Source organism: Girardinichthys multiradiatus, chromosome 23 (assembly GCF_021462225.1).
Source record: "Girardinichthys multiradiatus isolate DD_20200921_A chromosome 23, DD_fGirMul_XY1, whole genome shotgun sequence".
Taxonomy (NCBI): Eukaryota; Metazoa; Chordata; class Actinopteri; order Cyprinodontiformes; family Goodeidae; genus Girardinichthys; species Girardinichthys multiradiatus.
In genome coordinates, this window is record NC_061815.1 from 866,336 (window position 1) to 878,093 (window position 11,758).

The window sequence follows — 11,758 nt, forward strand, 5'->3', positions numbered from 1 at the left end:
ATTGCGTAAAAGAATAATATTTTTTGCCAGTCATCTCAGAAAGGGAAACTCATATATTATACAAAATCATTACACATAGAGTGGTGTATTCAAAGCCTCTTGTTTCTTGTAATTTCGGTGATTATGGCTTATAGGTAAAGAAAACCCAAAATTCTGTGTATCAGAAAATTTGAATACTGTGAAAAAGTTCATTATTGGACACCTATGGTGTCACACCCTAATTAGCTAATTAACTCAAAACAGCTGCAAAGGTTTTCTAAGCCTTTAAAGGTATCTCACTCTGGGTCATAGGTCACACAATCAATGGGGAAGAGTGCAGAGTGTCCAGAAGACAGTCATTGATATCCTTCACATGGAGGGTAAGCCACAAAGGTCATTGCTGAAGAATCTGGTTGTTCACAGAGTGCTGTATCCCAGCATATTAACAGAAATTGAGTGGAAGGAAGAAGTGTGGTAGGAAAAGGTGCACTAGCAACAAGGAAAGGCCTTGGGAGGATTGTCAAGCAAAATCCATTCAAGAATTTGGGGGAGCTTCACAAGGAGTGAACTGAGGCTAAAGTCGGTGCATCAAGAGCCACCACACGGAGACGAATACTAGACATGGGCTACAAATGTCACAATCCTTATGTCAAGCCACTACCGAACCAGAGACAACGTCAGAAGTGTCTTACCTGGGCTAAGGAGAAAAGGAACTGGACTGTTGCTCAATGGTCCAAAGTCCTATTGTCCGATTAAAGTAAATTTTGCATTTCAGTTGGAAATCAAGGTCCCCCTGGCTGTAGGAAGAGTGGAGAGCCACAGAATCTACGTTGCTTGAAGTCCAGTATGAAGTTTCCACAGTCAGTAATGGTTTGGGGTGCCATGTCATCTGCTGGTGTTGGTCCACTGTGTTTTCAGTGCAGACATCTACTAGGAAATTCTAGAGCATTTCATGCTGCCCTCTGCTGACAAGCTGTGTGGATGTGTGGATGTGGATGGTCTAGACAAGTTGTTCTGCCACTATTGGAGTCAAACACAGCTACATGTGTATAAGGCATTGTCCAAAAAATGCCCCTCAGTAGTTTGCTTTGATGCAACTGGCTCAGTTGTGAGAAGACTGGTGAGACCAAATGGTACATCTGGCCACATCTTCTTATATCAGGCGTTCTGACAGGGGACAACTGCTCAGTCCCAGTTGTGCAAATGCTGTCAGAGAGACCCGACATTAATGCAATTGCAACATGGCTGACAGAATGGCTTCTTACAGGTGCTGCTGTACCAAAGGAAGCCGTGAGTGACTTTTCTCTGGCTATTCTTGGTGCTCTGGTGAAGGCCTTCACTCCTTACCCCGATCTGAAGACATACATTAACAAATGCTTCCGTTTGCTACTTGGGAACAAGTCTGCAAAACGTCCTCCTTGTTTTATCAGGGTTGATGTGGCACACTGCATAAAGATGATCCGTCAGTGGGACTGCCTGAAAAACAAGTCACACCGTGTCAAAGACTTCTTTGTCAGGGCAATAGCAAAGCTTCTTCAATCACAGTGCTTGGACCATGCAAAACAGCTAATGCATGCCATCACTGTTGTGGCCCTCATTGAGGCAGAGGGTAATGATAGTTCTGGAGTCCCTCTCCAATCAGAGAGGTGCAAAAAACATCTGAAAACCCAGATTACAGAAGACTCCATCATCATTCCAGCTGAAGACACAACGGAAGCGCATCAAGTGGATCATTTTGATGAGATCCAGACTGACCTATGCAGCTAGGTATCAAACATATGCGAGGAGAGCAGGTTACCAATGGGGATAGGGATAACATCCATTTCCTCCCTGATATTGTTCCACACATAATATGACTTGCAAGTTACTTACCACTTTGGACAGGTGTAATGGTCTCCCTCTTCAAAGCACCATTCTCACAGCAAGCTCAGCCATTGTTGAAGCAGAATTCAAAAATGTAAAACATGGCCTTTTTAAACATGAGAACTTACCCATTCGAGTTGATCGCTTTATTTCTCGTCATCTTTCTTTCATTGAAGGAAATATGCGGATTTGTTCTGCAAAAGCAAAAAATGATGAGGAAACATCTGGATTAGCAAAAGTTACCGAAACAAACTCTGTATCCATGACTACCCACAGTGCTGAAGCCAAGAGAAGAATGGATTCTCACCATTCTGTGGAATCTGATGAAACCACAAACATTCCTCTAACAGATGAAGACGTGGTTGAAAACTGGAGGGGACTAATTCTTCCACCCAAAAAAAGGAAGAGGACTTTCTTATTTCACTTCCTGCACTGAATGGCTCCATGCAGATCCATCTTTTGGGGCAAAAAGAGTGAAAGTGGGACTATTAAAAAATGAAAACCTGCATCAACCGATTAGAATTGTGAAATCAACAATCTCTATTCTGAACACATGTGCATTTGATGCGTTTTGTCAGTGCTTATGCTGTGCTTTCTGTGACAGCTCAGCATTTCAAAATGTTGTCAGGAACAACAGTGACAACCCCATCTTGCTGCTGGTAAAAGCCATTGCTACAGATGGTGTGACCCCAAAGATATATTCACAGAGGGCAGAGCTGCCTAGTGCAATGGTTGAAAAAATCCAGTTTAGATCTGGGGCCCAACAAATCGATGCCCAGTACAATATCTCCAGGTCACTGGAAAAACAATGAGAAATGTATCAAGCGTTTACCTCTCAAAATACTGCTTTTCACAGTACTGCCAGCTAAACAAAGGAACAACAAGGGGAGTACCATTTGTTTCTCCTGACATTTCTGTGCTGATGGACTCTGGCATGGCTCAGCTTGAAACTTCAGTGGAAAACTGACTCTTCCTTCCGGAGTCTCCCTGCTTTCGCCCACTACAGAATGAATCACAATGTCCAGTTGAATTCAAAACAGGAGCCAGCATCTCAGGAAAAATGCTCTGTGCTGGAAATTTTACTCACAGCTACACTATTGGAGAAATAGCATGGATTGACAATGACCTTGCAAACACAACTCAATTTCCTTTGAGTGAATTTCCCACCATTGTGGCTCTCCAAGGGAAGACATTCTCTTTGAGAGGAGTCATTGCTTTCAAGGGAAGCTTGACTAAAGATGGTCTGGGACATTACATTGCATACTGCCGAAGAGCTCCATGTGTGTGGGAGCTATTATTATTATAGTTAATCAAAGCAAAATGTGGCTATTTTGAAGAATCTAAAATATAAAAATGTTTAGAGTTATGTCACACTTCTTGTTTAATCTATAATTCCATATGAGTTCATTCACAGTTTTGTTGCCTGCGGTGAGAATCTACAATCTAAATAGTCATGAAAATAAAGAAACCCATTAAGTGAGAAAGTGTGTCTGAAACTTTTGTCACACACACACACACACACACACACACACACACACACACACACACAACAATAGTTTGACAGTATTAAATAAGCAATTTGATTCACATTTAATACTTACTGTCCGTTGGTCATCCATGTTGACTCGGACAAGGAAACAGATGTTGCGTAAGGGATCTAGAACTGCAGGTCTGAAACTGCGGTCTTCGAGTCTGCAGACACATGCTTCTCACAAAAGCAGCCACAAACACAAGGCTTGTGCAATGGTATGAGGGAGCAACATGTTGCATGCTGTCTCCGCCACCTAATGTACAAGATGCATAATGGTGCAGTCTGGGGCAGGAGAAGAAGAGTTGCCACTGATGTCACTCTCCTGCACCACTTGGAATTGCAAAGTCAAATTGATTTATGGAACATTTTTTGTGGGCTCTTAGTTATTTCTTTAGTTGTGTCACACAATGAGCCAGTCTTGAAGAAGAAAATAAAAAAGCAGTTTGAAAGATCTATTAGCAATTTCATTTATGAGTCAAAATGCAGCTATGACTTTAAAATGAAAAAGCATTTCTGTTAATACATTTTATTTTTCAAAATGAATGTTGGTCACTTTTTGCTGAGACATCTTTTGAAAATGATCAGGCCAAATCATTTTAATTAATTTACAAATTGAGCACTCTTGGAGAAGAAAATGAAAATGCAGTTTGAATAATTTATTTTTAATTTTATTTATGAGTCAAAAAATGCAGCTTCATTTTGAAAATGAAAAAGAATTTTATTAATACATTTTAATTTGCTTCCATAAAGGTGAAGCTTCACTTAGGCTGAAGGACCTCTCCAGTTCTTTACTAGCTTCATGCATGGGATGGGAAATATTGTCCAACTATGACTATATTGGTCATGTACCGACTTCATGCCCTACAGTAGTGGAATGCTCCCTTTTCTGCACGCATGTGACAACCGCCATTGCATAGAAAAGGCATAGGCTACTCATAACATGTCAGGATATGACATTTTTGGACTTTGCTTGTGGCTTTGTGTTAACATTTGTTTAGTTGTTTCCATTTTGGATTGGGCTTCATGTTTATTAGTCCCTTTTCCTCCCTCTATTATTTCCTAGTATGTATTGTATTCCTCTAACTCTTAGTTTCTTTTGTGGTTGCTTTCTTATTACTTTTTGTGGTATTATTATTATTATGATTATTATTTCACCCTTGGATTCTTATTTAGTATCTGTGTTTAGTTATGGATTGGTATTTGTTTCACCTGTTCCTTCTGCTTCCCTGCCTCCTTGTCGCACCTGTTCTCAGTTCCCTTGATTACCTGCCTTTGTCTTTCCCCAGTATATTAGTTGGTTTGGTGTCTCTGTTCGTCGCTGGTTCCTTGTGTTTGTTACTACCCCGTTCCCTACCACGTCTATGCTTTGTTTATGCTTCGACTATGCAACGTTTTGTCTATGCTATGCCTTGCCATGAGTACCTGCAGGTTTGCGCAAGTTTTTGATCTTGTCTTTGTTTCATCCCTGCAGTGTTTTTGTTACGTTTTTGGAATTTGTAAATGAACTATGATGCGGCTACCGAGCTCTTGTCTGCACTTTGGTCCGACCCAAGATCCTCCCTCGACATAACACTTCAAACAAATTATTCTTTAAGAAACATTCAAAAAACTCCTAAAAACTATATAATTAAAGTTGAGTTGTAGTTAATTTCACCAAAAAAAAAAATAAAAACGCTATGTGGATGACATTAAATTGACCTCTGATAATAAAGTAAAAAACCTTGGTGTTATTTTTGACCAGGACATGTCATTTAAATCCCATATTAAACAGATTTCTAGGATTTCCTTCTTTCATCTCCGGAACATTGCCAAAATAAAAAATATCCTGTCCAGGAGTGACACTGAAAAACTAGTCCATGCATTTGTTACTTCAAGGCTGGACTATTGTAATTCTTTACTATCAGGATGTCCACAAAATGCAGTTAAAAGCCTTCAGCTGATTCAAAATGCTGCAGCAAGAGTTCTGATGAAAATTAAAAAGAGAGATCATATTTCTCCTATTTTAGCTTCCCTTCATTGGCTCCCTGTTAAATCCATAATAGAATTTAAAATTCTCCTCCTCACATATAAAGCCCTTAATGATCTAGCTCCATCATACATCAGAGATCTGATTGTTCCATATGTTCCTAACAGAGCACTTTGTTCTCAGACTGCAGGTTTACTGGTGGTTCCTAGAGTCTCTAGAAGTAGAATGGGAGGCAGATCCTTTAGTTATCAGGCTCCTCTCCTGTGGAACCAGCTCCCAGTTTTAGTCCGTGAGGCAGACACCCTGTCTACTTTTAAGGCTAGGCTTAAAACCTTCCTTTTTGATAAAGCTTATAGTTGGAGTGGCTTAGGTTATCCTGAGCTATCTCTGTAGTTATGCTGCTATAGGCTTAGGCTTTGACTCTCTTCGCTACATTCTCACACTACTCTCCAGTTTTGCATTATTTGCTGTTATTTCAGCTTTTAACTTTGTTCTCTCTTTTCACTTCCTAGAAGCTACACCTGGCCTGACTCTGTGTCTACCTGTGACACCTTTCTGGAGAAGGGCATCGTTCAAGCTTCTGCTGTCGACAACTTTAATGGTCACCGTCTACCGATGATAAACTTGGACCTGTCTTTCAGTGTTTAACCCTATTTTTCTCCTAGACATGGCTACTGACTGAGCTTCTACTGTGACTAACTCTATGTTCTCTCTTTCAGACTCTAACCTTGAAAACTGGCTCAGAGTTTATCTGTTCTTTCTTTCTAGATGAAACGACTAAAGGAGCTACATCCATTAACATTTACTTTTCCTTCCCATAGAAAGTACTCCTGGATCAGTGCTTCTTTGTTCTCTTTGTGTCTCTGCTCTGTTCTCTCAAACCCCCAGTCGGTCGTGGCAGATGGCCACTCACACTGAGCCTGGTTCTGGTTCTGCTGGAGGTTTCTTCCTGTTAAAAGGGAGTTTTTCCTCTCCACTGTCACTACATGCATGCTCAGTATGAGGGATTGCTGCAAAGTCAACGCCAGTGACTGTCCACTGTCTCTACATGCTCATCCAGGAGGAGGGAATGCTGCAAGTCTCTGACTTGATGCAAACTGCAGGGTTTCCTTAGACAGAAAAACGTTTTATCCAATTTGAATAAATAACTGAATCTGACTGCACTGTTTATGTCGAAGAAGGATCTTGGGTCGGACTAAAGCGCAGACAAGAGCTCGGTAGCCGCATCATAGTTTATTCTTAAAAAAGGTTGAGACGTAACAAAAACACTGCAGGTATGAATCCAGAGACAAAATCCAAAACTTTCAAAACACTGCAGGTACTTTGGCAAAACGTAGCATAAGTGAAGCAAAAACAAAACATAGTCATGGCAGGGAAAGGGGTAATCAACAGAATAACAGAATAAACCAGCGAGGAACTAAGCAAACAGAACAACTAATATACACAGAGCACAGAGAGGGGAACAAAAGGCAGGTAATCAAAGAAACAGGGAACAGGTGTGACAAGGAACAGGTGAAACAAATACAAAGGCTGAGGATGGGTGAAAGGACTAAAACAGAAAACACAAACTAAGCAAGAGAATAAATCAGAGGAGGAAATAAAGAACTAGAATAACTATGAACTAAAGTAAACAGAGAAACTAGAGGGGAACATAGAAACAATAACTTAAGAAATAAACAAAGAGCCATAAGGAGAATCAAAATTACAAAATAAACCATCAAAGAGCCCACAAAGTCCAAAATGTCACTCCATGACAGTTTAATGGTTAGGATTAATTGGAATGTATGTACCTGACTTTTGTGAAGGGTCTTGAGACGACATGTGTTGTGAATTGGCTCTATATAAATAAACTGAATTGAATTGAATTGAATTGATTTTCCGAGACACAGAATTTTGGGTTTTCTTTACCTGTAAGCCATAATCATCACAATTACAAGGAATAAAAGCTTGAAATATTTTACTCTATGTGGAATTAATCTCTATAAAATAACCATTTTACTTTCTGAAATAAAAGGCAAAAAACATTGCACTTTTACTCAATATTCAATTTTTTTATGTACCTGTATGTAGTTTTTATTTATTATATTGTCATTTTAATCAGAGTATCTACCTTTAGAATATAATAGAATTTTGCTGTCCAATGGAGAGTTACAAAGTAAAAATAATTAATGATTTTAAATATTTTAAATAAATATCGTGCCTTATATAGAATGTAAAAACACCTTACAAAAATGCAGAGACAGTGGCAGGTGGTGATAAATCTTTTGCAATTGCAGTTAATAAAATAAACAAATTGTACATGACTGTAGTATATGAAGTCACTGCAAAAATATGTTGGAGGGACTACACAAGCTGAAACACATCTTGCTTCAGATTTTATTAATAAAGGACTGGTATTTCTCCAATATATAGTTATACCAACTGTAAATGATATTAAGCAACATGCTATTTGCTTTTTCTTAAATCATATCATTGTGAATGTGTATCTGTGCTCTCTGCAGAACAAGGCAACCCTACCCTATTGGAAAAATGACTCAGGGGAGCCATCAGCGTGGCAAAATGGCTGGCATGGTTATGATAATGAGTTCCTTGACATGAGAGGCTTTTTCTTGGCAGCAGGACCAGGTAATAAACTAAAAATTTTTTACCTGTGATATAGCAACACATTTTTACTACTTTGGCCTGAAGTGTAACAAAGTAATAATAGAGATATTTGCCAAAAACAGACAATATGCAGAATAACAAAGGAATCTTCAGGGCTGGAATGAGAGTCAGCTTCTCTAAGTATTGATTGTAAAAAGTGGACTACTCCATCTTGATGTCTTGTTCACAAGTGGCATGCGCAAACTTACCATATAGGCAAAGTTAGGCAACTGCCTGGGGCCCCTAACCACTAAGGGTTTCCCAACCTCCAAACAAAACCCATACGTTAATAATGTATCTTTGAGTTAAACTGATTATAAGTTGCAATCAAAACAAAAACAAAACCTTGACAAAATGCATGATCAACTCCCCCTGTTCTCATACTAAAATGGGCTATTACATTTGTCTCATAAAAAATGCAGAAAGTGGTTGAGCCTGAGGCAAGATCAGACAGAAGAAAGACAAAGCGAGTTTATTAAAGAGGAGCAGAAAAATGGAGAAAGCATAAAAAAAAGATATTTTTCAATGTTCCTACAATGATGTCGCCTGACGACAATACTGGGTATTGGTTTATAATTGACACATTGAACAATGACACAACCACGTCATCCCCGCCCCTGTTCTCTGAAATCCTCAGCATTTCTGAATTTTTGTAACTGGGTGCAGACTGTGCATGCCGTGCTCCATTCAGAATGAACTAAGTTAACGATGCGAACCTTTCACGCACAAATAAATCACTTCGTCTCGAACAGAGGGAAAAGAGTGACAAAAAAAAATCAACAAACAAGAAAGGTAAGAGAAACACAAATGTAAGTTACAAGGTTAAATTTAATGCATTAACCATGTTTGAATTTTGAATCTTTTTTTGAGAGTCCGACATTGTATCTAGGTAAAGTTTTAGATCCTTTACAGGGGTCATAAAACGGTTTCATTGTTTTACTGTTATGATTCTGAAACTTTGCAGGAAACAGAATCATGTTTATAAAAAATGTTTTAATTTTTTGGTTTTTGCAGCACTAGTGGCCCTTATTTTTCACATTTTTCAGACAGTAAGGGTGAAGAGAGTGGGAAGACATGCAGCAAAGGTTGACTGGGCCCACAACAGCTCCGTTGAGAACTGAAGCCTCTGAACATGGGTCGCGTGTTTTAACCACTGTGCCTGAGTCAAAGCATTTCTTCTCTCTTTCACTACATTGCCACTGGTAATGTAGCATTCTGCTCCCTGTGTTTTCAGAGAATAGTGCACCGACGTCAGCATCAGGTATAATCGCTTAGAGCTCTTGTTCAGGCTCGTGTCGCGTCAGCGGAGCGACACCCTGAAGCACGACTATAACTGAGACTTGACAGGGATTAGCCCATGGCAAGTATGCACAGGGAACCAGACTGGATGAAGGAAGAATAAGTGAGTGTCGGGGAACAACAGGACAAGAAGGATGATTCACATGATGAGGTATGATTGATGGTTGTTGTGACAGTACATGTCACACATATTGAACAGATTTAAGAGTTTGAGGATTTCGTTCTACATATATTCTGGGTAAAGGGACCCACATTGACAGCAAATTGAATACAGCTGAGACAAACTGTAGTACTTTGTTTATTTTTTTCTATATTAAAGGTATCATTCCATCTTCAAATCTTATCACTATTTGAGATGCTGGATTACTTATATCATCAGAATGTGCTTGACTTGTGTCTAAGTTCAATGGGGAGAACAAGTATTTGATACACTGCCGATTTTGTAAGTTTTCCCACATGCAAAGCATGTGGAACTCTTTTTTATCATAGGTACTGTTGAGGTATAATAATTTCACCACTAATAACAAACAACCTCAACCTCACCCAGTCCAGATGTAGTGAGAAAGAACAGAGAAGAGCAGGAAATTAAGATTAACACAAGTTTAATTTGATAAATAAGTCCAATGATTTCCAATGCATAATTGAATACAAAAGAATAATACAAAAATGAAAGATTACCTGAGGCGCCTTAGGGAGAGACTCGGGTCAGCAAAGCTAGGGCTGGATTCACCGAGTGGTCTGTCTCACTATCAGTGTTAAAGCTTTTTATACCTTTAACAAACTCCAAATCTGCACTGCTGAAACTGTCACTGTTTACTCAAAGGTGGGGGAACTTCGACCTTGTTTTCACAGATAAATCACTCTTGCATGAAATAAACACAAACTTAATTATATATATGAAGATTTATTGAAGCTAAATAATCCTGATATGCCATTATTCTGGTCCAAAAACCTTCACCAAACTAACAAGCACTATTCTACACAAAGGGAATAAAAATGACTACCTAACAATAATAATAAAAGAATAATATGTGCGCATTTAATGTCTATGAAGATCAAACCAGTAGTTTTATGGACAAAATGTGTAATTTGGGTTAAATGGAAAGAGAAATCCTCCTGTTGTGCTGATGTCTCGTTTGCAGCGATAAGCTGATAAAACGGTGGGGCCACGCCCCTTTAGCCACAACCAGCTGATTGCCCCAAATCTTTAACAAAGGGTCATAAAACTCTGAGGTGGGAACTCAGTGGAAAAACTCCAGCAATAAAACTGGAACAAAGAGTGGTTGGGCGAGGCCCAGACCGCAGTTGCTTTGAATGAAAAACTTTTGAAAGTCCAACTTCTAACTCCTGGCTGATTTGAGATCAGCCGGACAAAACATTAACCACGCACAATTCAGCAGTGCTTGTGCAGCAAATCCAAACACAGCTCAGCATAACATAATTCAATCAGTATTGCAAGCAACAAGTTAATACCTGAGACTAACTACTGGTGATTCTAAATCACCTTAACTCATCCTGCCCAGACCTCTAAATGCACCTATCCGGTTTAATAAGAAAATAACTAAATTACTTTGAGGTTGATTTCTGCTCTCCACTGGTTGAGGAGGGATCAGGTCTGAAGAAAAAGGAGGGGAGGGGGAATCATGCGTCTGTGATCAAATTAAAGAAGAAAAACTGTAATTTCTCATCCGTCCAGGAGGGGAAAAGATTAACCGTTTAGTTGACCGCATACACAAGGAGGAAAACTCATCTCCTTGGACATAGAACCTCTGTGGGTTTCCATCTGCGCCGGGTGTTGGCGTGGTCTTCGATCGGTGAATAAATCCTCTGATCTTCTCATATCAGACAGATTTACCAGCTTTCAAGCTCTTCCGGGAATGGCCTTGTGGAGCAAAAGTTCACCTGCGAGCTTTTGTCTGTCCAGATATGCGCCTCCATTGCGCTGTCCTGTGAGACAGGAGGGAAATGACAACGAAACTCCAGAGACGTCAGAGCTGCAACGTCTGTTGAGCTGCATGTGTCAAAATGTGCGACCAAAATGGATGACCCCAACACAGCCTACAAGTTCGCTTCTACGATAACAAGTCCGTTAGTTTTTCCTCACGTCAAAAACTTTTCCTTATCTAAACATTTTCCCAGACAGGCCTTGCATGCTGCTCGGAGTGACTGTTTCCTTATGCCCAGAACAATCTACACAGAATTAATTTTCACATATGGTAAAAACAATAGTAACATTTTTAATCTACCAAACAAAGCTTTAAGCTTCCACAGGCTCCATGTAAGATCTCACCTCATGGGGCATCAATGATCATGAGTACGGTGAGGGATCAGCCCAGAACTACACGGCAGGACCTAGTCAATGACCTGAAGAGAGCTGGTACCACAGACTCAAAGACCTTTAGTAACACACTACGATTATGGATTAAAATACTGCAGCATATTCAAGGTCCTCCTGCTCAAGCCAGCATGTCCAGGCT

At 39.7% G+C, this 11,758-nt stretch overlaps 1 protein-coding gene across 9 annotated transcripts in view; it reads left to right on the forward strand.

Annotated features, from left to right (window-relative positions):
* enpp6 (ectonucleotide pyrophosphatase/phosphodiesterase 6) overlaps positions 1-11,758 on the forward strand; it is a 162,379-nt gene that overhangs the window by 101,289 nt on the left and 49,332 nt on the right. For 3 of the 9 annotated variants that reach the window (XM_047353457.1, XM_047353455.1, XM_047353458.1), the window contains exons 7-9: positions 7,841-7,964; positions 8,620-8,774; positions 8,997-9,432. In XM_047353457.1, the coding sequence (XP_047209413.1) occupies positions 7,841-7,964; positions 8,620-8,678 (183 nt within the window). In that variant the 3' untranslated portion in view covers positions 8,679-8,774; positions 8,997-9,432. The remainder of the gene's footprint in view (positions 1-7,840; positions 7,965-8,619; positions 8,775-8,996; positions 9,433-11,758) is intronic. The other 6 variants (XM_047353454.1, XM_047353452.1, XM_047353451.1 and 3 more) reach the window with 4 other exon arrangements.